The sequence below is a fragment of the Rhineura floridana genome, chromosome 4 (genome assembly GCF_030035675.1).
Source record: "Rhineura floridana isolate rRhiFlo1 chromosome 4, rRhiFlo1.hap2, whole genome shotgun sequence".
NCBI classification, from domain to species: Eukaryota; Metazoa; Chordata; class Lepidosauria; order Squamata; family Rhineuridae; genus Rhineura; species Rhineura floridana.
The window spans coordinates 49,943,092-49,968,288 of NC_084483.1; the positions used below are offsets into that span (position 1 = coordinate 49,943,092).

The 25,197-nt window shown below is 41.4% G+C and overlaps 1 protein-coding gene and 1 long non-coding RNA gene across 5 annotated transcripts in view; one reads left to right on the plus strand and one right to left on the minus strand.

The window, feature by feature from the left end:
• HMGCLL1 (3-hydroxy-3-methylglutaryl-CoA lyase like 1) overlaps positions 1–404 on the minus strand; it is a 99,222-nt gene extending 98,818 nt beyond the window's left edge. For 2 of the 4 annotated variants that reach the window (XM_061622988.1, XM_061622989.1), the window contains exon 1: positions 23–401. In XM_061622988.1, the coding sequence (XP_061478972.1) occupies positions 23–139 (117 nt within the window). In that variant the 5' untranslated portion in view covers positions 140–401. Of the gene's footprint in view, positions 1–22 lie in introns of all 4 variants that reach the window. The other 2 variants (XM_061622990.1, XM_061622987.1) reach the window with 2 other exon arrangements.
• Positions 131–22,051, plus strand: LOC133383060 (uncharacterized). The gene is made up of 4 exons (XR_009762161.1): positions 131–316; positions 1,787–1,964; positions 7,603–7,699; positions 21,833–22,051. It is a non-coding gene; the product is annotated as an uncharacterized LOC133383060 (long non-coding RNA).
• The last annotated feature ends 3,146 nt before the right edge of the window (positions 22,052–25,197 follow it).

Consider the following 25,197-nt stretch of genomic DNA (forward strand, 5'->3'; position numbering starts at 1 on the left):
CGCCTGTCTGGTGCTCAGGTACCTGCCCCGGATGTTGCAGAGCTATAGGCTGCGCTGCAGCTTCGCCAATCCATAGCTGCTCCTTGAGGAGATGCTGGTAGCTGAGGCAGTGCTTGAGCGCCGACGGCATGTTGCCCATGGCCCAGGCCGGCGACTGCTCGCTACCCTCCTCAAGGTCGTCGTCGCCACCGTCGCCTCGTCCTCCCGCTGCCGCGACAAGCCATCGCTATCGTCGCCACGCAGATCTCCCCGCCGGAACCAAGACTCGGAGCAGCGAAGGGATCGCATCCGCCTCAGCCAGTCCGCGGAATCCCAGGTGCGAGCGGCGCATTGGATTGGCTGAGAGGGGCTGCCGGGAGTTCTCAGGGCCGGCATCGCTGCCGCCTTGTGATGCTGCAGCTTCGTACGCTTCGGCGGCGTCAGTATCAGCATCGCTCACCAGGTAGCGCAGTTACGGAAAGAACCTAGCCTGGGAGCAGAGGCAGGTAGAGGGTCAAGCTGTGCTTCCCACCGCAGGAGAGGGTAACGATTATCTCGATGCTACGCAGAGTAAAGTGCGTAAGGCTGCAGTCTAATAAGGAAGGCAACGGATACAACCCATCTTAAATTTTAAACGGGGGGTGGGGAGTCGGTTTAGGTTTAGGCAATAATAGTTCCCGATCCAGTAGGTGGCGGTCACAGAGCCTCTTTAAGCTCTGCTAATGCCATTAAAAACCAAGGAAGAAAGCAAGCGATAAGGACTAAAAAGAAATGGCATTGTTATATTTCAGGCAGGGGTTACCCGGACTTCTGCCTTCTCTCAGTGCCAGATTTCAGGTGTGGCAGGACGTGTTGTCAAAGAACACAGGGGTTTCGAGCGTGTTAAGAGCAAGGGCGTAGTGGTCCAGGGTCGGTCACAGGAGGGTCTTAGACCCCTTACTTTTTTGGGAGCAAGGTCGTCATGTCTCCAGCATCCTGTGAGCCAATCAGCATGAAAGGGCAGTGTGTTAGTCAATAAGAAGAATCTTTTAACATGCTTCCTTGACCTTTCCTGCTGCTTGGAGCCAATCAGAGTGAAAGGAAGTGAGTCAGCCACTGAGAAGACTCTTTTCAGTAGCTAACACTCTCCTCTTTCATGCTGCTTCGCTCCTAGGGATGTCTGTTGTTGTGGGGGAAGGCATTAACAAGGATCTCATTCTCAACCCACCAGCAAAAAAGGGGGAGGGGGCGTGGTTATGACTAACACGATGGGACACTGCACTTCTGAATCTGCCACAATACCACTGGTGAAAATTGCACACATCAGCTGACACAGCCCAACCATAGTCAGACTTTTAAAAATTATTATATTTATATCTTACCAAGGAACCCAAAGCAGCTTACACTGTCTTCTCCTCTCCATTTTATCCTCACAACAACCTGTCAAGTAGGTTAGGCTGAGAGTCACTCAGTGACTGGCCCAAAGTCACCCAGTGAACTCCATGGTTCAGCAGGGACCAGAACCTGGATTTACCTAGTCCAACCCTCTAACCACTACCCCACACTAACCCCACATACGCTACAGGCCCAGGGTCCTTAGTGCAGAGCCTAAAGGTACCAATGTGGTCACAGAGACCTATCAGACCCTCCAGGGTCTCTGTTCCTTTCATTGTACAATTATAAATTATAATGGCCACCAGCTTTTCTTAACTCTCACTGACACAGTTTTCTTAGGCCCTCTACTATTATAACTGGCCACAGAATCAAAAATAAACAATACCAGCAGAAAGAAGAGAAACCAGTTAAAACAGTTCCCTTTCTTCTCCAGTGAGAACACTAATTAGAACTGCGAGAACAGTTCTAATTGGACAAGGTCAGCAGAGATAAGAGAAAGAATAGTTCTAACTGGACACTATCAGCAGGAGAGATGTGGAGTTGCAAGCAGAAGAGAGGAATGGAGATAGCAAGTGAACAGCTGGACCTGTGCCTCAGTAGAAGGAGGAAAGGTAGGTACTATGGGGGAAGAAAAAAATGATGTAGGTCAGGGGCTGGGGAAGGAAGAAAAATGGAGGACCCAGGGACTGTGAGGGAGGGGAAAGGTGTGCATGTGGGTATAGGTGTTGTGTTTTATTTAAAAGTGATTTGGGGAAATGACTTGCCTTCTATGAAATGGGTGTTACGGTGCAACGAAGACTGTGGATTCAAATGAGCGGTTTTATGGTTTGCGGCTCATATGCCCCACCTCAAACTTTTACTAAGGTTCTTGGGCAAGTTATGAGTCTTTCGGTCTTCTGTGAAAAGAATATTTTGTTTGCAGTAGTAAAGATTGTGATTGTTCACACCCCCATGGCAGCCATTTTGTGATTGGCCCTGCATTGCCTATGGGCAGCCCTTTTGTGGTCCTGTCCACAAAGGCAAGAAGACTTAAGAAAAAATTGACCCTTAAAGAAGTAATTAAGTTTGTTTGTAAAAATAAATTCACGGTCATTTTTCCAAACATTTTTATACCTCTATGGATGCTTTTAACTTTGTCAGTTTCCATACCTAGTGGGGAACGTAGCTTCTCAAAGTTAACATTGATAAAAATATATCTGTGTTGAACAATGGTGCAAGAGGGACTTTTTGGACTTGTCATAATGTCAGTAGAACTGGAAATAACTGGAAAACTGAATCTAAAACAATTAGTGACTGAATTTTCAAAACTTAAAGCAAGGGAAATGTCATAAGAGTGCAGAGTGTTTTTGATTCAGAGTGTTTTGTAATTATAGGTTAAAGTTCATTGAAGAGTTTTCTTAGTTCTTTCTATATTGGATATGATGATAATGGCAGTTAAAGCGGGATAGCATAATGGATGATTTTGGATTTGTAACAATAAAAATTATAATTAACATTTTAAAGTGTTTTATTTGAAATCAAACTGAAATCTCATCTAGCTGTTGTGTACAAATCTATTCTGAAAATATGTCTCTATTTTATCTGATCTCAGAAACATTGATTGGACGGACGGATGGACAGACAAATCAAATAATTATGCCTCTGTTTAAATAAACACACTTTAAAACATTACATGGAATATAGGGGCAAAATGTTTCCCAGTTTATCAAAACTTTTGGCCTAGATTTGCCATTGGGGGTGGGGGCACAAATTAAATGGTTTGCCTAGAGCACCAGTTGCTGGCAGCTAGTCTTGGGCCACCCCTGCATGCAGAATATAGGCTAAACAAAAGGCTGAAAAGATTCTGTTCAGGTGGAAAGAGCATGATCCAGATGGGGTTAATTATTTCTATTTTCATGGCAAAAATATGAACTCTAGACAGAATCGCCACACCCTTGACCCAGAAGATTGGCACACTGAGATTGTGGAAAGCCTTTTGCTGCTTCTTGGCAGGTCCAAATGGGATTAATATGATCTAGTTATTTATTAGTATAGCCCTGTTCCTTGCTTTGATTCTATGTAATTTATTGGTTGACAATTCCATTTTGAAAAAAATGTAAATGTACCAAAACACATGAGAGGACTTGGATGCTTTCAGTGATCTACCAAGACTATGAAAGTGTTTTGGATTTTGATATATCTTTGGAACACATCTTGGTGTTTGGCACACTTTCTTGTCAATGGTTTTAACATGTTGTGGAAATACACACACAGACAGACATAGATATAAATACTTTAGTTAGTCACGACTAACATAAGCCCTATTGATTTCAGTGGGTCTACTTTAAACACGGCTAAGTCTGGATCCAACACATAAAAATGTGACAAATTCTATTAAATAGGAACAACACCTGTATGTTACACTATAGGGCAAGACTTCCTGAATTATTCTAGACAGCATGATGTTTTTCTGTACAGCTAAGTATTTCTCAAACTAGACGTAGAAGTTTGTCATGCAATCATTACAAGCAGGGTGATCAAAACAGTGGGATTTTTACTCTCTGTGTTACTAACTTCTAGCCAAGTACAGCAGGATAAACATAGATTTATTGTTTGCAAGCACCATTTCATTAAAAAAGAGGGGGGCTGAAGGGAGGGCTGAGGACAGTGAGAAAAGAATCAAGTAAGGGAGTTAGATGCCAAAATTGGGACATGTCCAAGTTACCTACTAAGCAGGGATCAAAGCCACATATGGTAAGTCTCAAGCAACAAAAATAAGCCATAGAACTTTGGCAAGCATTATGAGGGTAAGAAAGTCCAGCCTCATAAGAAAAAGAGAAAACAATGGGGCTTACCAATGCTGCATGGGCCCTCTGAGGAAAGCAGAGCTATCAACATCATCTCTCTTTTATTGGAGGGAAAAATGTAAATAATTTCTCACATATGTTACGTCTGGTTGATCTGAATTGATGGGAAGACAGTGCTTGAACACATCTTCCAAGTCATGCCAGTAAATTTCTGGTTCTTCTGTTAGCTACAGCACAATTCAGAGACAGGATTCTTTTAACAGCTGAGAGCTGCCAGACTCGGGCTCCACCTTGTGCCTGATAGATCCCTGGCATTCAAATCAGACCTAGCCAAAGATGTCCCTAGTGACCCTTCAAGATGTCGAGATGTAAGCTTTTATTTATTTCTGTCCTATTTCCAGCACCACCTAAGATGTTATAGGAAAGTGGCTTTCCACACACTGGAACATCCATCCACCCCCATTTGTGTATGTGATTACACATAGAAAATAAGCATGCCAGGGAGAGTTTGATTCCTAACATCTAGTTTTCTATGTGCAGGGACTGTTTGTATCTCCATCTCTACACCACATGCTGGCCACTGGTTGGGGGAAGGAACGACATTGCATCACATCCAACTTGCTCCTACACAGTGGCTCAGCTCCTTAGGTTAGTATGCTTAAGGAAGTTCAAGGAAGGGGTTTCCTATCCCCTCTTCATGCCCTACATCCACCTGCAACCCCCCCTCAAAGGAAATTTGGGTAGGTTTCCCCTCACCTAGCAGCCCCTTATACCTCATCCTACATTGCCCTAGTGATATCATGGGGCAGGCCCTAGTGACGTCATTAATTATGATTAAACATCAACCACAGTTGCTTGGAGCATACCACTCAAAAAAATTCTCTGATTGGAAATTAAGATTATTTATTATTATTATTATTATTATTATTTATTAAATTTATATACCGCCCGACTAGCGATAGCTCTCTGGGCGGTGAACATAAAATAGTATAAAAATACAATGAATAACAAAATAATATTAAAATACAATCAACAATACAATAAACATTATTAAAATTAGATCAATGTAACTTAAAATGCTTCAGAGAATAGGAAGGTTTTGACCTGGCGCCGGAAGGAAAGCAGAGTCGGCGCCAGGCGTACTTCCTCAGGGAGACTGTTCCATAGTTCGGGGGCCACCACTGAGAAGGCCCTAGATCTTGTCATCACCCTCCGGGCCTCCCTGTGAGTTGGAACCCGGAGGAGGGCCTTCGTAGCAGAACGTAGTGCACGGGCCGGTTCATATCGGAAGAGGCGTTCCGCAAGGTATCGTGGTCCCGCACCGTATAAGGCTTTATAGAAATCTTAGCTAAATGAGGGTGTTTCCAGGTCCAGCTAAAGTGATGGGATCATTCCTTCTCGCCTGCTTAGAGAGCCTGGGTAAAATGGAAATGGACTGCCTTCAAGTCGATCCCGACTTATGGCAACCCTATGAATAGGATTTTCATGGTAAGTGGTATTCAGAGGGGGGTTACCATAGCCTTCCTCTGAGGCTAAGAGGCAGTGACTGGCCTAAGGTCACCCAATGAGCTTCATGGCTGTGTAGGGATTCGAACCCTAGTCTCCAAGGTCGTAGTCCATCATCTTAACCACTACACCACACTGGCTCTCTACTAGCCATGATAGCTATGTTCTATCTTCACTGTTGGAGGCAGTATGCCCGTGAATACCAGAAGCTGGGAATCACAGCTGAAGAGCGTGCTGTTGTGCTCAGGTCCTGCTTGCAGGTTTCCTGTGGGTATTTGATTAGCCACTGTGAGAACAGGATGTTGAACTAGATAGGCCTTTGGCCTGATCCAGCAGGGCTCTTCTTAAGCTTGGAATGGGCAATTCAGTGCTCAGCTGCTTGGAGGCCAGTTCATTTGTGCACTCTGAAAGGGGAGACTAAGCTACTAAGCTTAGTAGGTGAAGGGCTGGAAACTCTAAGGAGGGCTAGGAAATACTCCCAGACAATTTAGACTAGGGGTTCCCAAACCGGGTTGTGGACCACTAGTGCTCCATGAGCTTCATTCAGGTGGTCCACAGCATTCTGCATTACATAATTCGTATTGATTTTTAGTTTTTTGTTGCTTCTTTTATTTCTTATATTGTATTTACTGTATTATAATTTGAATTCTATGGAATATAAACTATAATACAATAAAAGAAGTAAAAGAAGCAATAAAAATACAATTAAAACTCGTACAGCATATTACAACTGCTACAACAGACAGAAAAAAATTGTTCAGTGATCTGCCAAGACCAGCAATTTTCAAGTGGTCCCTAGGGAAAAAAAACCCACTGGTTTAGACAAAACTGGACAAATGGACCAATGATCCAGACCAAACAGACCGATTGGGGCACTTAGAAAGCTTGCTGAAAAAGGAGTATCTTCAACAGGTGCCAAAAGGACAAGAGAGGAGAGGTTATTGCTGCAAGAAGAAGGGTTATCTTCCCCAGTAAAGGGCCATTGTATCGTTGCCCAGAATCCTGATGCTCTCAGGAGCCATACATGGTCAATGCAAACCATATCCATCCCTAAACTAAGAATATTGCACACAAGTGAAATACAGTGTATTTACAGGATAAAGTCACATTTATGAAACCTCTAGAATGTCTTAAATATATTTGTCAAACAGCAGTGATTTGTACTTTTTAGGAGTAAAAAATGGAGTATTTTAACTTAATACTCACATTCGAAATAAATGGTACATTGTATCTTAAGTCAGCCACTGTACTTGGAATGCAGAATATGGCTGCTTTTAACAAAGCATCTTCCTGAGAAATTAGTGTGACTTGTTAAAATAAGTTGTGTGGTTAGTCTGAGAGGAAAGGGGTGGGAGATAATTGAAAACACATTTCCCCAGGAATGATATCTGAAAACAGTGATTCAGCTTTTGAAAACAAACTGCAAATTATATTCCCATACAGTTAACAAAGCAAGTAATTCCTTTGATTCCTAACACATGGGATCATGACAAATAAGTAAAATATGAGTGTGGGATGTTTTTGTTTTTTCTTTAAATGTTCAAATTTAGTATATCACTTTTTCATACAACCGTACTTAATTTAATTTGTGCACAATGGGCAATTCACCTGAAGAGGGTTTGGGGGAGGGGAAGCTTTGCATGACAGAGCAGCAACTTATGCAGAGAAAAGCTACCCATGATATAAATAATAAAAATATCTAGGGGTATATTATAGAGGATTTAAAATAAATAGAAGGGATATGAACTTTCATGCTTCAGGAAACAAACCAATCACAAGCTGACAGGGGTTAGAGGGACTCACGCTATGGGCAAATCATTTCATTTTTTTTCTACAGGCATGGGGGGTTTTTTTGCATGAAACATATGGTTATTGAACACTGTCATAAACAAAATGTAAGATAGCTGGGCCAAGATTTTATTCAATTCACCATTCAGGCTTTGCATTCCTGTTTTAGGAGTAAAGACATCTTTTCTGTGCTCCACAAGACACAACGGAATAAGTGCTGCAGTGTGCTAGGTGGGAGATTGCAGAACAATCAAAACTCCCTTACGGTGAGCTGGGGTGTGTGTGGATTGGGTGGAGGTTTGCCTCTGCCAGCTAAGGCAGCCTTCCACTATCTCTCGCTAATGGAGTGATTTGATCAATGTGGCATTTCCCCCTTCTATCCACTGAATGGGTGGTATTGGTGGTGGGACCCCCACCGGTGGTAGCCATGACAGGCTGGCACAGTGATCTGTCCATTACCTTCCATCACAGAAGCAGGGCTGCGGATCCAGCAGGGGCTCCACTGCTCTATACCGTCCTACCTAGGGGTGGGGAGCTTTGGATTGTGCTGTCCCATTGAACTTAGTAGGATTTGCTTCTGAATAGACATGCCTGGGATTGTGCTGTAAACTTGCAGGAGTAATTGCAACTGCGGTGTGTCTACTCTATTGATGGGGCTTTCTTTGTTGACAAGGCTTTTCTCCCTTGCTTTGCCTCATTTTTTTCTCACATCTGTCTCAGCGTTTTCTAAACATTTCTACCAAGAACACTACCGTTATATTTTATTCTTAATATTTTACTTGCACCCAATTAGTGTATCCAGTAACCAAGTGGACATACATCATTCCGATTATCTTGTTATGCTACATTATCTCTGGCTCTTGCTGAGAGCAACAGAGACATCCACCCACATCTTCTGCAGTTTGCAAAATTGGATTCTGGCTTCCTAAGTCTTGACTTCCAAGCTCCTACAACTTATTCCCATGGCTGAAATCATAAAGTGAGAAGGATTTATACATGTCTAATGAATATTCCCAAGCATTCCCAGATTCTTGGCATAGCTTTGTCTGATTCATAGTTAGGCATGCAGATCAACCCTTCCCACATTTTTAGTTCAGTCATGGGAATGACTTGTAGGAACCTTCTTCAGATTAATTATATTATTATGCCGTAGAGGATTGTGGCCATGATGTTCAGCACATTTCTTTTAAAATGACAGCTTATCATATAGTCCCCCTCAGCCCCGAGTACATGACAAATTCATAGTTGTGTGTCAAAGCTATTGTCTGATTGTCCCATCTTGTGGGCAAACAAGTTCTCAGCATATGGTGAATGTCATAATCTCTCCTCATCCTACCCTGAAAATTGATGTGATGGCCATGAGATGGAGCAACAAGCTATGCAGCCAGCTGTAACTTCCTTTGGATTTTTACTACAGATTCCAAGGCAGTTTGGATCTTGTGACTGCTGCTGATCTTAATCCCACTGTAATCAACAGAATCAATTTCTACATTCATTTGTCAAGGGTTGAAGTTTCAGTCTCAAATGGAAGAGCTCTGCAATTCCCACCATCGCCACTTGCTGGGCCATCTGTTGTAAGGTATCCAACCCAACTGATGCACTGCAAAATATTGTCAATGTCACAAAGTAGGGCAGCCTGAGAACACTCTTTAGAAAAAAGAAAGGGGAGGGGTAGAGACCTCACATTGCACAGAATCACTCACCACACAGTTGAGTCACGGCAACAGGATCTAATAAATTTGAAAGATTTGTGCCTGTAGTAAAACAAATAACTCTTCCAAATAGCTGCCAAGGAGGGCTAAACGTGCAGGAGAAAGAACAACAAATAAAGACTTGAGGATTCTGAGTCTCTTGTTTGTGCTCTTCCTCCTGTGGGTGCTTCCAGACCTTTGCTCTTTTCCTGATGGGATTTAGTCACAGACCAGCAAATTCAGCTGCGTAACTAAAGTTGATTTGGACGCCTTGTACAACAAACCCACTTCCCCTACCCCACCCAAAACCAAACTTTTTGCAACAAAAAAGTGATGGGAAAATGCACTGGTAAGGGTGGGACAACAACTGCCTTGATACAATGTTTTACAACCTCCCCTCAAACAAATCAGAATGGATGTTCAATAAAAAGCCAACATTGTCTTCCCACAGACTTCATGCAAACAAATCAGGCTGAATGCTCATTGACCAGGTTGTCCGAAAGTAACCTGAAATCCACACCAAAACTCAAGAAGAGCCCTGCTGGATCAGACCAGAGGCCTATCTACTCGTCCAGAATCCCATTTCCCACAGTGACCAACCCAATTACTATAGAAATCCCACAAACAGAACATGACAAAATAGCCCTCTCCGGCTATTGGTCCCTGTCTTGCCGTTCAGAGCCATGCTGTCTCTGATCCTGAATGTAGCAACATATAATCATAACTTGTAGCCATTGATATCCTCATTGAGGGTATCATTGTTTAATCCTATTTTATAGCCATCTGAGTTAGTGGCCATTCATCACATCATGTGATAGCAAATTCCCCAGTTTAACTATGCACTGTACAAAGTTTTAATTTCAACCATGGGATAGAAGTTATTGTTGATAAATTGGTGAAACTTCTGAACCATCTCAAAGTAATTACAAAAGTGGTACACACTAATTAAAATATAGTTAACTGGGGCTGATAGTCAACTAAGTCTTACTCAGAGGAGGCCTATTGAAAGCAATGGAGTTAAATGACCCTTATTACTGTGGGACTACTGTCAGCATGACTAACATGGGATCTCACTCGAATAGTTTAAAAAGGTATTTTGGGATAGTAGTTCAGAGCGGTAATCAAGCTACTATTAAAGTAGCTGGTGCCCATCATTGATAATTCGTTCTCGTTACAAAGTTCTGTCATCTTCCCTGTCATGGGACACATTTCCCCCTTTGCTCTGAAAATGATTCCTTGGTGTAGAACTGTGATAGCCAGTCTTTTTGGCATGTGTGCCTCAAGACAGTGTTGCTATGGTACATGCTATGCAGCACACACATACACACACACACACACACACACACAGAATGTAGAAAGTTGCCTTATGTCCAGTCAGACAATTGGTTCATCTAGATCAGTATTGTCTACACAGACTGGCAGTGGCTCTCCAGGATTTCAGACAGAGATCCCTCCCAATCCTACCTCCAGATGCTGAGGAATTGAACCTGGGACCTTCTGGATGCAAAGCAGATGCTCTTACCACTGAGGTACAACCCTTCCCTTGGTTATGGCTGTATTGTATTCACTGGGGAATAAGCAGCTCCATACCACTAGGCCAGCAGACTGGAATGTAGGCTGACTACATGGGAGCTGTGGCTTCCTGCTGTTTTCTAAGTGTGCCACAAACACCCTCCCTAGGATGCCATTAAAACCACACATATATCCAGGGGGAGAGGGGAGAGAATGTTGAGAATAACCACTGGAAGAAAGTGGCCAGGCTCCCTCTGTTGACCAGCATTGCCTGTTCTTCATTTGGATATAACTACGCCTCACATAGGTTGTATATGTATTTCAGTATTATGGTACATTTGTATTCTGGCCTTTTGCAGCTGGTCTTGTAAGTTAAAGCTTTTACATTCAGCTGGAAGCTAAATACTTTATGATCTAGATTCCAAGTGTAAGGATTCATATTTCCAAAACGATGTTCCCTTTGGGGATGGTTTTTAAAACAACACATGCCTCATCCATCTGCTGAGAATGTGAGTAAAAGAGGGGCCACAGATCCACATTAGGTCCCCAAAGCTTTTTTCTCATTATTCTTGCAGACTACCCGGTATCATTCTTTTTTAAAAAAAAATGCAGTCCAGTAACAGAGAAGAAAGCTTGGGAAGGAACTTGATGAACCGCGTAACAAATTTAATAAAAAGAAACAAAGAAGACAAAGACAAAGAAGGCTGCCGGGATTTGTCCTAGTGACATTATTTATGTTTGACAGACCCACCTGTGGTGAAAGGAGATACAAGGAACTTTCCTGCAGAGATAAAAACTTTGAAAGCCCTGTTCAGCAGGGTCTCACAATGTTGAAATAATGCTGGCAACAGGACTGAAGGCTTACTGCTAAAATACCAACTGTGATGCATAGAATAATCTGGGTTGTCATATTAATGTTTATATTTATTAAGTAGGAATATCCCATTAATTTAAAGGGATGGGGAAATTGGAGTCCTCCAAATGCTGTTGGGACTACAACTCCCATCATTCCAGACCATTGACCATGTGGGCTGGGGCTGGAGTCCAACAACATTTGGAGGACCACACATGCCCCATCAACATGATATCCATCATGTTTGTGGAACCAGCATATAGAGCAACAATTGTATGGATGGAGCTGAACAGGAAGTATGTAACAAACTGGAGGAATTCAGATATCTGCAAATCAAACAGGTTGTTTGATCATTTACCACAGTACATTTTTTCCCCAAAACTGGAAAAAAACCAACATACTTGCAATATGTCCTCTACTGTAGGAGTTATTTTATTTATTATAAGGAGCCCAGGACAGCAAACAAAGCACTAAAAACACTTTAAAACATCATAAAAACATACATTAAAACAAAACAACTTTAAAAACATTTTTAAAAAGAGCTTTCAAAATATCTTTGTTAAAAAAAAATGTTTAAAAAATGCCTGGTTTAAAAAAAGCCTGGTTGGCCACTGTGAGAACAGGATGCTGGACTAGATGGGCCACTGGCCTGATCCAGCAGGCTCTTCTTATGTTCTTATGTTCTTAAAAAGCAATTCCAACACAGACGCAGACTGGGATAAAGTCTCAACTTAAAAGGCTTGTTGAAAGAGGAAGGTCATCAGTAGGTGCCGAAAAGATAACAGAGGTGGCACCTGTCTAATATTAAAGGGGAGGGAATTCCAAAGTGTAGGTGCCACAGCACTAAAGGTCTGCTTCCTACGTTGTGCGGAGCAGACCTCCTGATAAGATCGTATCTGCAGGAGGCCCTCACCTGCTGCGTGCAGTGACCAACTGGGTATATAAGGGATAAGATGGTCTTTCAGGTATCCTGGTCCCAAGCTGTATAGGGCATTGTACACCAAATCTAGAACCTTGAACTTGGCCCGGTAGCAAATGGGCAGCCAGTGCAATTTTTTCAGTAGCAGGGTGACATGTTGGTGATACCCTGCCCCAGTGAGCAGTCTCACCACCGCATTTTGCACCAGCTGTAGCTTCCGGATCAACCTCAAGGGTAGCTCCACATACAGCGCATTACAGTAATCCAGCCTGGAGGTTACCAGTGCATGGACAACAGTGGTCAGGCTATCCCGGTCCAGAAACGGCCGCAGCTGTCTTACCAGCCGAAGCTGGTAAAAGGCACTCCTAGCCACAGAGGTCACCTGGGCCTCTAACAACAAAGATGGATCCAAGAGCACCCCCAGACTACAAACCTGCTCTTTCAGAGGGAATACAACCCCATCTAAAGCAGGCAACTGAACAATTATCTGAACTCAGGAACCACCAACCCACAGCGCCTGCATCTTGCTAGGATTCAGACTCAGTTTATTGGCCCTTACTCAGCCCACTGCCATGTCCAGGTAGCCGTCCAGGGTTTGCATAGGCTCTCCCAATTCAGATGTTACAAAGAAATAGAGCTGGGTTTCATTAGCATACTGCTGACACCTCACCCTAAATCTCCTGATGACCACTCCCAAGGGCTTCATATAGATGTTAAACAGCATGGGGGACAAGATGGTACCCTGTAGCACACCACAGCACAACTGCCAGGGGGCCAAAAGACAATCACCCAATGCTATTATCTGAAAATGACCTTGGAGATAGGATCAGAACCACTGTAAAACAGTGCCTCCAATACTGATCTCACCAAGTCGGCCCAAATGGATACCGTGGTCAATGGTATCAAAAGCCATAGATAACTTAGGACTCCAGATTGAAAGAAAAAGTGAGTTAAAATTCTACAAATAATTAGTTTTATCCACCTTTTTATTTGATGGTACACAACTTAAGTCAACTGTAGAATGGCGAATAAATAAATAAATAAATTTTGAGCCGGGGAGGAATACAGGGGATTTCTACTACAATGTCTCCACCCCGTCCATCAAAGTTTGTACTTTTTAAAAACCAAACATACTCCAATACATACAGAATCTAATCCTTTTCAGCTGTTCTCCTGTTCTACTTCTTGACATTACTTTAAAATGTCACCTGCATCATCTTAGGTATCACCCAACTTTGTGGATCTAGGGATCACTCTCACTATAACTCCACATCTCTGGGATGCTGGTACATGAACTGAATGACTATGCACAGCCATATACAGCAATGTATCAATGAAACCACTGAGAACCAATAGGATTATATCCATGGATAAACAAAGAGATATGCACCACTGAATGAATTAATTAATTTATTTCGGTCATGGACCAGCCAAGATATGCACCACTGATTCCTCAGGGGGTGCCAACCTTTGGGGCCAGTGGACACATACAGAATTTTGAGGAACTGCTGTGGATGCAAGTCACAAAATGGCTGCTGTGGGGGCATGACATAAGACAAAATGGCTGACATTGGAGGTGTAACCTAGGATAAAATGGATGCCACATTTAAAAGCATAAAAAGAGACAGGATCACAAAATGGTGTGGGCATGTCTGCCCACAGTCCCCCATCGATTGGCAAATGGCACCTACATCAGCCACTGCCACACTCAGACAGAAGCTCTTTGCGGTTCTCCTCTGTTCAGAACAGAAAGGAGGATGGGTGTCCAATCCTGGCATCCAATGAAATGTGGGCATGTTTAAGGTGACGTGCTCTACGCAGGAGAGGCTGATCCAGTGCAAACGAAAACTGTAGAAGAGCAAACAGTCTCTTGTGTATTGTGGATTTTTGAGGGGATATTTGCTGAGACCATTCCCAGGTGCCATAGGAATTACCACCATGTTAGTCGGGAGCCCCTGTTGTAGATTAACCAGAAAGGTACATGCAACAGTTCTTTTTAAAAAGACATTGGGCAGATGTGTGAGTGATTTAACAAACAAAAACTTTAAACTTGGTTAGCTGAATCAAATGAACCAAGCCTCGATTTCCAGATAAGATTTTCCCCTCTCTACAGTCATTGTGGCCAGTTGTGCCAATTCAGGTAAACATATATCTGCAAACACCTAGCCACATAAATCACAATTTGCCAATATATATTAGAGGGGAAAAATTAGAAAGGCAAAGCATCTCCCTGAGGGCACTCTACATTTCTTGTACCACTCAGCACAAGATTGCAAAATTTAAAAAGAGTGCTTCTTCTCAAGCATTTCCTAATTTCTTTACTGTGTAATGGGATACCTTTGAAACCATAGAAAAATTGCAGGAGTCTGGAAGGCGGAAAATAACTCTCGTGTTGGCACTGAATGGGAGCCTGTGCCACAACTTGAAAGCCCCACTGGTTTCATAGGACTTTTAGTGGTAGGAAAAGTCACAGAATTTCCCAGTTTCCCCACACCTCAGTATCCTTCCGCCAAGTCTTCCTGCATACCATTCCAGCTCTTTTTCAAGCCTCTCACATGAATGGTGTAGCATATTCACATTCCATCTGTCCCTGCCCCCCCAACTAAAAACCAGTATTTCTGACTGACTGTTATGATCTCATCTGGAAGTGTTTTAGCAGTATATCATAGTGTCTCCTTTTATTAGTCACATTTCTCTGCTTACTCAAAATAGTAGTCAAAAATCAAATGGGAGCTTTGCCTCAACTCCCCCCCGCCTCCAACTCATTTAACTGTGCGTATTATGTATATAGACCTAATGATTTTTTTTGGGGGGGGGGAAATACCTCAGTTCAAAAATTCCATCCTATTTAAGGACAAACTTCACTCTGTTCATACTACTGCAAATGAAGCAGGATAGAGGCTGAAGGAAGGCAGCTGGGAAATTTACATCTATGATCTTGTTCTTTAAAAATAATTTGACATCTTTAATGAGAACAGACTGTCTCACAGGGCTGGGCAATACCCCTTATAGCTGTACTATTTTGATGAGTTGTACCTCATACCTTTTAATTTTATAGCATGTTTTCCTTTCTACAGACATTTTGCTTAACCATTTTTCCTGATATGTAGTGACGATCTCTCTCTCTCTCTCTCTCTCTCTCTCTCTCTCTCTCTCTTGTGGGAAGGTACAAGAAAGACAAAATTGGACACGTAGCCCATTCCTATGCATATTTGTTCAGATTCTGATTTATTCAGATGCTCGTTCAGGTAAACATTCACAGGACCACAACCTTAATTTCTAGATTATTTAGATTTATTTAGACCATGGCTGGGAAATCTGTAGCCCTCTAGATGTTGTTGAACTCCAGCAGCCATCATCTCCGACCATTGGCCATGCTGGCTGGGGCTGATGGGACCTGGAGTTCAACAACTAGTGTATAACACTAGTTCCCTCTCCTTGCTTTAGAGTCAGGCCCAATTCATACAGAAGGGCCATAGCTCAGTGGAAGAGCATCTGGCTTTCATGCAGAAGATCCCAAGTTCAATCCCTGGCATCTCCAGGATGAGACCCCTGCCTGAAATCCTGGAAAGCTGCTGCCATTGGAGGTCCCTCATGAAGGGCAGGTGGGGCACTGCCCACCTTAAAGCCCCAAACCTATAGGCCAATCCCGTCTCTGTTCCTTACATTCATATTCAAAACATTACCTATAGCCCATTGCTCTTTCTCTGTTCCTTACATTCATATTCAAGACAGTACTTCACCTTTAGAGACACTGTGAACTTATTTCTGTCCATCTCACCTCACTCACTTTGTGTGTGTATGTGCTTTTAAACAGGATTGGGAGAGCTTTACTGAATGAGCAGAGATCTAGGTTTTTGTTCACTACTGAGGAGGTGTGACTTAACTGTATGTACACTAGGGATGGGGTTCGCTGCCTAATTCTGATCTGCTTGTATTCCTATAGTCCGTCATTTGATCCCAATCTGCCCTTTTTTTGTTCCCACTTGCTTTGGCACTCACCGATTCAATCTGCTGCTGTTGTTTTGGTTACAAAACAAATTGCATAATTTTTAACGTAAATGCTTATGTAAATGATCATAGTCTTCCACATGGGTTCCCCCCTCCATTTATCACACCTACACACTGTTACAAATGCATCAATTTAGAGGAAATTACGAAGATAATTACATAAAATCGGGGATTTAAAAAAAAATCATACTAATTACAGCTGTGTCCAAGTCCCTATAGCAGGGGTAGCCAACATGATGCTGTCCAGAAGTTGTTGGACTCTAACCCCCATCAGTCCCAGCCAGCATTGGGAACAATCAAGGGAGTTGTAGCCCAACAACATCTGGAGGGCACCACATTGGCTACCCCTTTTTATCGCAATCTGCCTTGTCACAGTAAGTTGGATGGAAGAGCTCTAGGGCAGACTTTTTAGTCCATTTTCAGCACATCATTTAACCAACCATAGCCTAAGCAGTTCTTAAAGAGTTCCTCTTCTAGCTACAAGTATCTCATTTGGAAGCCTTCAGTGTTACACACAATAAAATATATTTCAAGAAGTATGCTCACAGACTTCCAGGAAGGATGGCTTCGCCTGTGCTTGCTTTTTGAGACGAGCTCTCGTCTCAGAAGAAGCTTTTTCAGTTCTAAAATCAGTCAGAACGTTCTTTTTGACTGGTAAAGATTTTCTCCCGGGCAGGGAGAAATGTAGAGATTAACCACAAAGCCTGTTTTTGTTGGGAGGACTGGATTTCATTAATTTATGAGAGAAAGTTCAGCCAGCAATGCGGACGGACTTCCATCAAGCTCTTAGTGATTAAGCGACACGTTTATCTTTTCTTCAAAGAAAAACGGACCTTAACAGGCAAGCATCCTTCTTTCTATTTTTTTTTTAACTTGGTTTAAATTGTTGCAGCAAAAAGAGATTTGTCAATGAATCAGCTATAAAGATCTTCTGGGTGAGTTATAGCTCTTCTCTTTTACTCACGAAATTAAGGAGGAAAGAAATCGAAAAAGCTTATCTTTGTTTTATTGCAAAAAGCTGGCCTGGAAGTGCATTCTAAAGATACTAACGGAAGAGGGATTGCTATTTCGAGGAGGGAAAAAAATAAATAAATTTGATTTATGAACTTTGGAGTATTATATGTCTGGGACTATTTTTTTTTTTTTGGTCTATTTCATTTTGACGAATCTGCTTGTTCACGATGCCACTAACTGTTTGAAGCTGGGAACTAAATTTGTTTTGTTTTCCTGAACATATAATGAGATAAGGCAGGCTGTACTGTCTACACTGATGTCAGCAAGCCTGGAATATTAACCCAATTGTGGCTGAAATAATTTTTTGTTTTTGTGGTTTTAAGAATGGCAACCAGGAAAGTGACTGAGACCATGGAAGAAATTATGTTTCAGAAAATAATGAGTGAGATTGAGATAACGAAACAAACCCTGAGACAGGGTAGACAGGAGATGAAAATTGAATTTAGCAAAATGACGCAGGAGTTTAAAGAAATAGGGGATTCTGTGAGAGAGGAGTTTGATGGGATTAGAGATGAGAAAAGAAAAATTAAAGGGAAGATACAAGCCCTGGAGACTGGAACAAATGTGGAATTGGAAAAAGATCTGGAGTTTATGGATGTTAGAAATAAAGTTTACTGTTTGGAATTCAACGTTGTCTCTGAAGAAATTAATGAAGATATTAGTGATAAAGTTATCAATGTCTTGGATAATTTTCTTGACTGGAATGATGTGATGGAGCTTGACATAGAAAAAAATCTATGGAATTAACTACAGATATGTGACAATGGAAAAACTCTTAAGAGATGAGCCAGTGCATTTTGTAAAAAAGAAGAACAGAGATATGACTTTACAACAATATTTCAGCAACATATTCAGAATTGATGGCAAGGAAATATTTGTGATAAAAGAAATTCCCATCAGACTCTTATTATATGACTATGGCTATGACAGCAAGATCATCATGGGATACTGATAATGGATGAATGGATACTGAAACTACTGGATTTAACAGGACTATTGAAGATGGAAGATGGAATTAATATTGATAATGGAAGAATGGTTATGGAAATTATTGGACCTAATAGATTTGACGAGATGGATTAATCGATATGTTTATTTGGACTATGGCTATGACAACAAGATTATTATGGGATACTGATAATGGAAGAATGGCTACTGAAATTACTGGACTTAACAAGATTATTGAAGATGGAAGATGGAATTAATATAGATAATGGAAGAGTGGCTATTGAAATTATTGGACCTAACAGATTTGAATCAGATGGATTAAGCGATATGTTTATTTGGAGAAAAATTGAAAGATATATCTCTCAAGGAATTGAAACCTCTCTTTGACTTTTTGTGGAAAGAATAAAGCAATGTTTATGAGATTTGATGATTAATTGGGATGGCTACTGGAGGAAAGTGATTCTGTAATATAATTTTAGAGACAGGATTGTTATATATTGTAGACCTATAACTGATCTGCGACAAATCGGAAGTCAACATTTTATTTTATTGTTTAATTATTTTTGTTTTGTTTTGTTTTTTTTCTTTGAAAATTGGAATAAAAATTAATGATAAAAAAAAGAAGTACGCTCACAATGTGTTTGTTTTTTGTCAGTTTCCTGAGAAAGAAAAATCACAGAACAATGCTTCCTTTTTTATGTAAGCATGTTTTAGAACAAAAACTTCCTTTTTTAAGTAAGTGAAAGTACATAAATACAAATAGTTTCCACATGCAGGGAGGGGAAAATGCTACAGTGTGGCTTTTACATTGACTTGGTACTTGGGACTTGTTTATTAGTTGACATACTTTGATGTAACAGCAGTCACTACACAGTCTAGTGATGAAGCCATATAGCATCCTCTAGGACACAAATTATGCTCTGCAAAAAGCTTGCATTCATTACTAACATCCAGGAGCTTGAACTTTTATTCTTTCTACAAAAAGTAAAACTCCACCTGGTAGGCTAATAAGTATCATTGCAAATGATGGCTACAGTGGCGGTGATGGTGGTGCCATCACTTGCACTATCACATCTGCACCATACACTTAAAGGATTTTTATACCATGTAAACATGGAGAACCCTTGGGACTATATTTTGATAAAGGAGCTGGGAATAGTAGCTCTGTAAGGTCAGCACCCTTAACAAACTACAATTCCCAGGATTCTCTGGAGGACACCATGACTGTTAAATTGGTATACGAGTACTTTCAATGCATGGTGTGGAGGTGTCCCAGGTTTAATCCCATTCTTGTTTATGCTGGGATCTTTTGGATTATGAACATGGCTCATGATAGTCAGGTTTTCAAAGTGGTCATGATACTTCACAATGAGGGAAGGGTCCTTTTCAAGTGAAAATGATTGTAGTTGGTATTGCTACTTCCCTATCCATTCAGGTCCCCTCTCCACTCACATCCGACCATGGTCACATCTACGTGATACATTTAAACCATTAACTTATTTATTTATTTATTATTTAACAGGGTTTGTATACTGCTTAATCATCAAACCCTCTAAGCCAGGGATTCTTAACTTGTAGTCCATGTATCCCTAGGGGTACATGAATTGGCTTCAGAAGGTCCGTGAACCAGGTGCAGAAGAAATCCATTTAAAATGCAATAAAATAAATTGTATTTAGTCAATTATTTATGGGAGTCCATGGTTTTCATCAGATTCTCAAAGGGGGGTCTGTGACCCAAAAAAGGTTAAGAATAACTGCTTTAAGTGGTTTACCTAAGATATAAAATATGCATTAAAAATATCAATAAAATCAGATGTTAAAAACAAGTTGACCTAAACATTTTCAAAATATAAATAAAATCAGCAGTTTTAAAAATATACATAAAAATACAATTACATATTGACCCATCAGCTGCAATATTGGGCAGCTTGTTTTGCATGCCCTGATGATTGTTGTGTTATTATTGTTGTGTTTTTACTCCCAGTGAGGGGCATTTGTGGGATTTTCTGCCTTAAATACCCAAATAACCTGGGCAGCCTTGGGTAATATGCGCAGGGGGGGGCTTTGCTGTGACACCTGAGGCAGCCATATGTCCTGGGCTGACCCAAAGGCCAAAACAGAAGAAAGTCCTATATGCCTGAGAGCATATATTCTTGTTTAGACAAGTGATGACAAGCCTGGCATGGATTAGTGTCCTTATAATAGTGGATGCTTGCATACATGAATGCTCCACTTGGGCTATCTTTGAAAACCATAATTTTAAGACTATGTTATCTAGCCTACGATGAAAGGACATTAATTAATTCAGGGTGGGAAGGGGGGGGTTCTCAATACACTTTTAAAGGGCCAGATGCATAAGACAGTTGGGACCAGTAACACATATTCCTGCAGATGGTGTCATGACCTGAGGAATCTGGATCATCTGGATCAATTTTCTTCAGACTTGTTGGAGTAGACAGAGGAAATGATGTGGTGCATGTTTCTAGGGGCCTATGAACATCCCAATGTACTGCTCTTTCGCCAATACGATTATGATTTGCCATTGTTCAAATCGGGTCCTGCTCCTGATGAAGATTAATAGCAACCCCCTGCATGCAAGCACAGACACACAAAAGATAGAATTTGATGCAGGACTTCATCAATAGGTGTGTCTGGCAACTTCTTTGCAGAGTTTTAGGCGAATGCTGCAGATGCACCTCTTTACCCTGGCTTTTGACACTTGAGACCCACCCTATTTTGTGATTTTTAGGTTGTTTTAAATTGTTTTTCATGTTGTGTTTTAAAATTGTTGTGACCTGCCTTGGGACCTTTGGGTGAAGGGCAGGTAATAAATAATTATGACCATGATGATGATAATAGATCGTAAGTGCTGCATGCAGTGTGCTTCCAGAAGGCACCAATGGCTCCCCTGCCACTGGCTGCCACAGTTGTCATACCAAGTTCTGTAGCCAGTGAAAGTCATGCTACACCAGTGGCCTGGAGTATCACCACCATGCCACCTACTGGGACTCCTCCACCAGTGGTGATGGCAGAGGCTGACATCATTTTAGCTGCCAGAAACAAATGCTGCAATTCTTCTCCTACAGAATCCATATTTTTGTTTATAGTTTTGCAAACCTTACTAAGACACAAAGAACATGATGCCTCCTTCCAGGCTTTTATTAAAGCCAGCCACAAGTCTTCATATAGATATGCTACTGGCAAATGTCAGAACTCTCTGTGTTTGTTTGGAATGACCCAGAGAGCAACTTCCAATCTAATCTGTATTATCCTCATTAGGATTCAAATGGGAAGCACTATCTGGGACAGGGAAGGGGAAGAGGGATGGTCTCTTTAGTGCTCTTAGGCAAAGAATAATTGGGGAGGAATCTTTATCCAGTCTTTCATAAAAAGCATTTCCCTCTCTTTGATGTGGCATGAATTAAGTGAAAATATCACAATTTTACTGCAGAGACGCGACCGGCATTTCTTTCTTGCACCTGATGTTCACAGAGGAGATGGCTCGCATGACTGGAAGGTATCCATGATCTTAAACAGCTCATGGGGGCTGTGAAGTGCTGAGAGTGATCATGCCGAGCAACAGGCCACAGGAATGCAAATCATCTGAAATGCCAAGAGTGGAGCTATCAGGTGGCCTCCCTTATTCCTCTGATGTCAACAGGCTGTTCAGAGCAAGCCCTTTTAGCATCTGTGTGGGCCCACCATTGCCTCTAATCAAAGCTAAATGCTGGCATTCAATGGGCTGATGTGGAAAGCAACCACGTAAATGTACAAAAGAATATTTTTCTGTGCATGAAAGGTAGCTATAACTAGTGTGTGTGATATATAAATAACAAAAGTGGTGTAGTTTTTCATTATTCATTTGAATTCCCTGACTTTCTGTTTTTATTGGTTTTTATACGCCACCGGTTTCATTTTTGTTTTAATTTTTTCATTTGATTGTTTTTGCGTTTTATGCTGCTTAGAGATTTTGAAATATTAAGCCTTTTATAAATGCTTTTAAATAATAAACGAATTACCATTATCCTCTACCCCCATTATTTATTTATTTGGATACCACTCAGACTATTTCCTTGGCATTTCAACAGCCAACCATGTTTCAGTGGAAAATGCCCTTCAGAGGATTGCTATTTCTTTTCCCTTTTTTCCCTTCTTTTTTTTTTTTTAAAGACAATTAATTTTTTTATACCTTTGAAACATTTCCTCTGAGAAGGGCACACGAAAAGAAACATTTGTTCTGGAAGAGTTTTTCACGAGTTAAATTCTCATAAGTCATGGAAATGATCATAATATCTAAAGACCTTTTTTCCCTCTGACATGCCAATCAGTAGCAAAAAACCATCTGCAAAACAAAATTCCTAATTGAATCTGTTCAGTAATGGATAACAAAACTTTGCAAAACACATCTATTAGAGCAGCTAGCCCTTTGAAAAATGGAATGCCTTAAAGATCTTTTTTCAAGTATAATAAATCCTGAAATGAAGCAAGAGTAATGTAAGTACCAGCAGTGACATTCTTCAAACAATCTTATTGAGATTTTATTTCAACGGTTTTTAAAATTAAGTTACATTTCCCGTTTGAAACATCCTTGGAAAAATAACTCTTCACTGGGACCCTGATTCAGAAAAGGCATACGATATGGGTCTAGGTCTAAAGGACCACTTTTTAATATAATACCTTATTGTGATAATTTTCTGATTTTTGATTCCCCACCCAATGTGATCTCTTATACATGGGGTTGGATTCATATTGTGTTACTGTACAATCCTAAATGGGGGGGGGCAATGTGAAATGGTAGATCTATTGCCATTTCCAACGTTTTTCTGGCTCACACCAAGACAGGGAAGAAGGTGTCAGGGCCAGTGTTTCCCTTCTGCACCATTTTCCCCTTCAAATTTTCCCTATTGACTTCAATGGGGCTGATGTGGATGAGGACAGTTTTCCTGCTGCCTCTTTTGGAGAATGAAAGGGGCTAGGGTCCAGAAGATCCAAGGCTGCCTCTGGCTGAGCTAAACCCACTGAGCTTTCTGCAGGGACAGTGGGGGCCTCTGTAGCGGAGGTGCCCACCCAACTGTCAGAGCTCTCCTTCCCTAATGGGAAGGCACCTCTGCCCAATCCTAACCGTCCCCAGCCTGCAGACCAAGGGATAAAGGTTACTCTGTTAGTTGTACTTACTTTCCACTGGAAATAATGGAACTAAATAATGACTAAAGAGAGCCAGTGTGGTGTAGTGGTTAGTGTGTTGGACTATGACCTGGGAGACCAGGGTTGGAATCCCTACATAGCCATGAAGCTCACTGGGTGACCTTGGGCCAGTCACTGCCTCTCAGCCTCAGAGGGAGGCAATGGTAAAACCACCTCTGAATGCTGCTTACCATGAAAACCCTATTCATAGGGTTGCTATAAGTCGGGATCGACTTGAAGGCAGTCCATTTCATTTTTCCATTTCAAATAATGACTAAGGCTGCAATCCTAACCGTGTCTACTCAGAAGTAAGTCCTATTGAATTCAATTGAATTACCCCAGGTAAACGGGGTTTAGATTTCCGTCTTAGTCTGGATTTCACCCACATTGTTCACAGCAAAGTTGCACATAGAACAATCTGTTCTTTTTCCCAGTGTAGGTTGGTATATGTTGTTGTTCTTGTTGTTTTGCCTTCCAAACACATAACTCCAATAAAAACAGTTTAAAACAACACAAAAAATAACAGCAGAAAATAAAATAAAAAGAAAACAATTTTATGCACTGAAAACATTTATATCCTGCTTCCCCCCAAAAAAATAATGTTCACCAACTTATACAAAAAGAATAAAAGCAACACACCCAATGATAAACAACAGCCAAGAACAGAGACAGCCAAGGACATCATTTTTTTTAAAAAAAACCTAACTACTATAGTTGGAGACGCCAAAATGTCAGAGAAAGTTAAAGTCAGCATACCTCCAGGCCTTTCAGGAAAGAAAGGTCTTCACACAGTGATGGAAAACCATCAGACAGGAAGTGTGGCAGACCTCCTTAGGCAGGGAGTTCCAGAGTGTAAGCGCAGGCATCAGTAGAGGCTGGTCCATTAGGGCAAATGGGTCACTGCCCCACCAACCTCAGTCTGACCTTAACGTCCTCCTGCCTGCCTTCTTACTTGCATCCAGGCCACTGCTTGTCATTTTCCTCCTTGTTAGTCTCAGTGTTGCCCTTGGAGAAGTCAGCAGGGGGAAAGAGGACAGGGACAAAGCTAGAATGAGCTGATTCTGCCTGTCAGTGGCTCTGGATCTGCCTACTGTTGTAGTCTCCCTGCCTTGCACCCTACCAGTTGCTGTGGGAACTGGCCACCACTGACAGCCACGGGGAAGAGTTCTAGTTTCTATGGAAGCCTATGTATGCAAAGGTCAATGCAAGGTTCCCCTCCACAGACATCCATGCTCAATGCAGGTAAGTGACATGATATCACAGGTGTAGCCAGTGATGCAGCACCACTGTCGCTTTAGTCATATGGAACTCTTGCTTGTGAGTAGGGATGGAGGAGAAATCTGATTTTGTTTCCATATTAATAAGAAATTACCTAATTTGCACTTCTTGAAACATTATACACAGCAAAACACAGCTGTCCTTCACAATTTGTGCTTCTCCAAATTTTGCAATGCAGTTATCCAAACAATATATACAAAAATGTGCAGAAAAATGTTTAGTGAAATTAACATAAAAATGCATATATTAAAGAAAATTGTTTGCAAAAACGGATGTTAGCCAAAACTGCATACAAAAATGTGTTTATTGGAAGGAATTTGCATGAAAATGCTGATGTTTGTAATGAGGATGTTT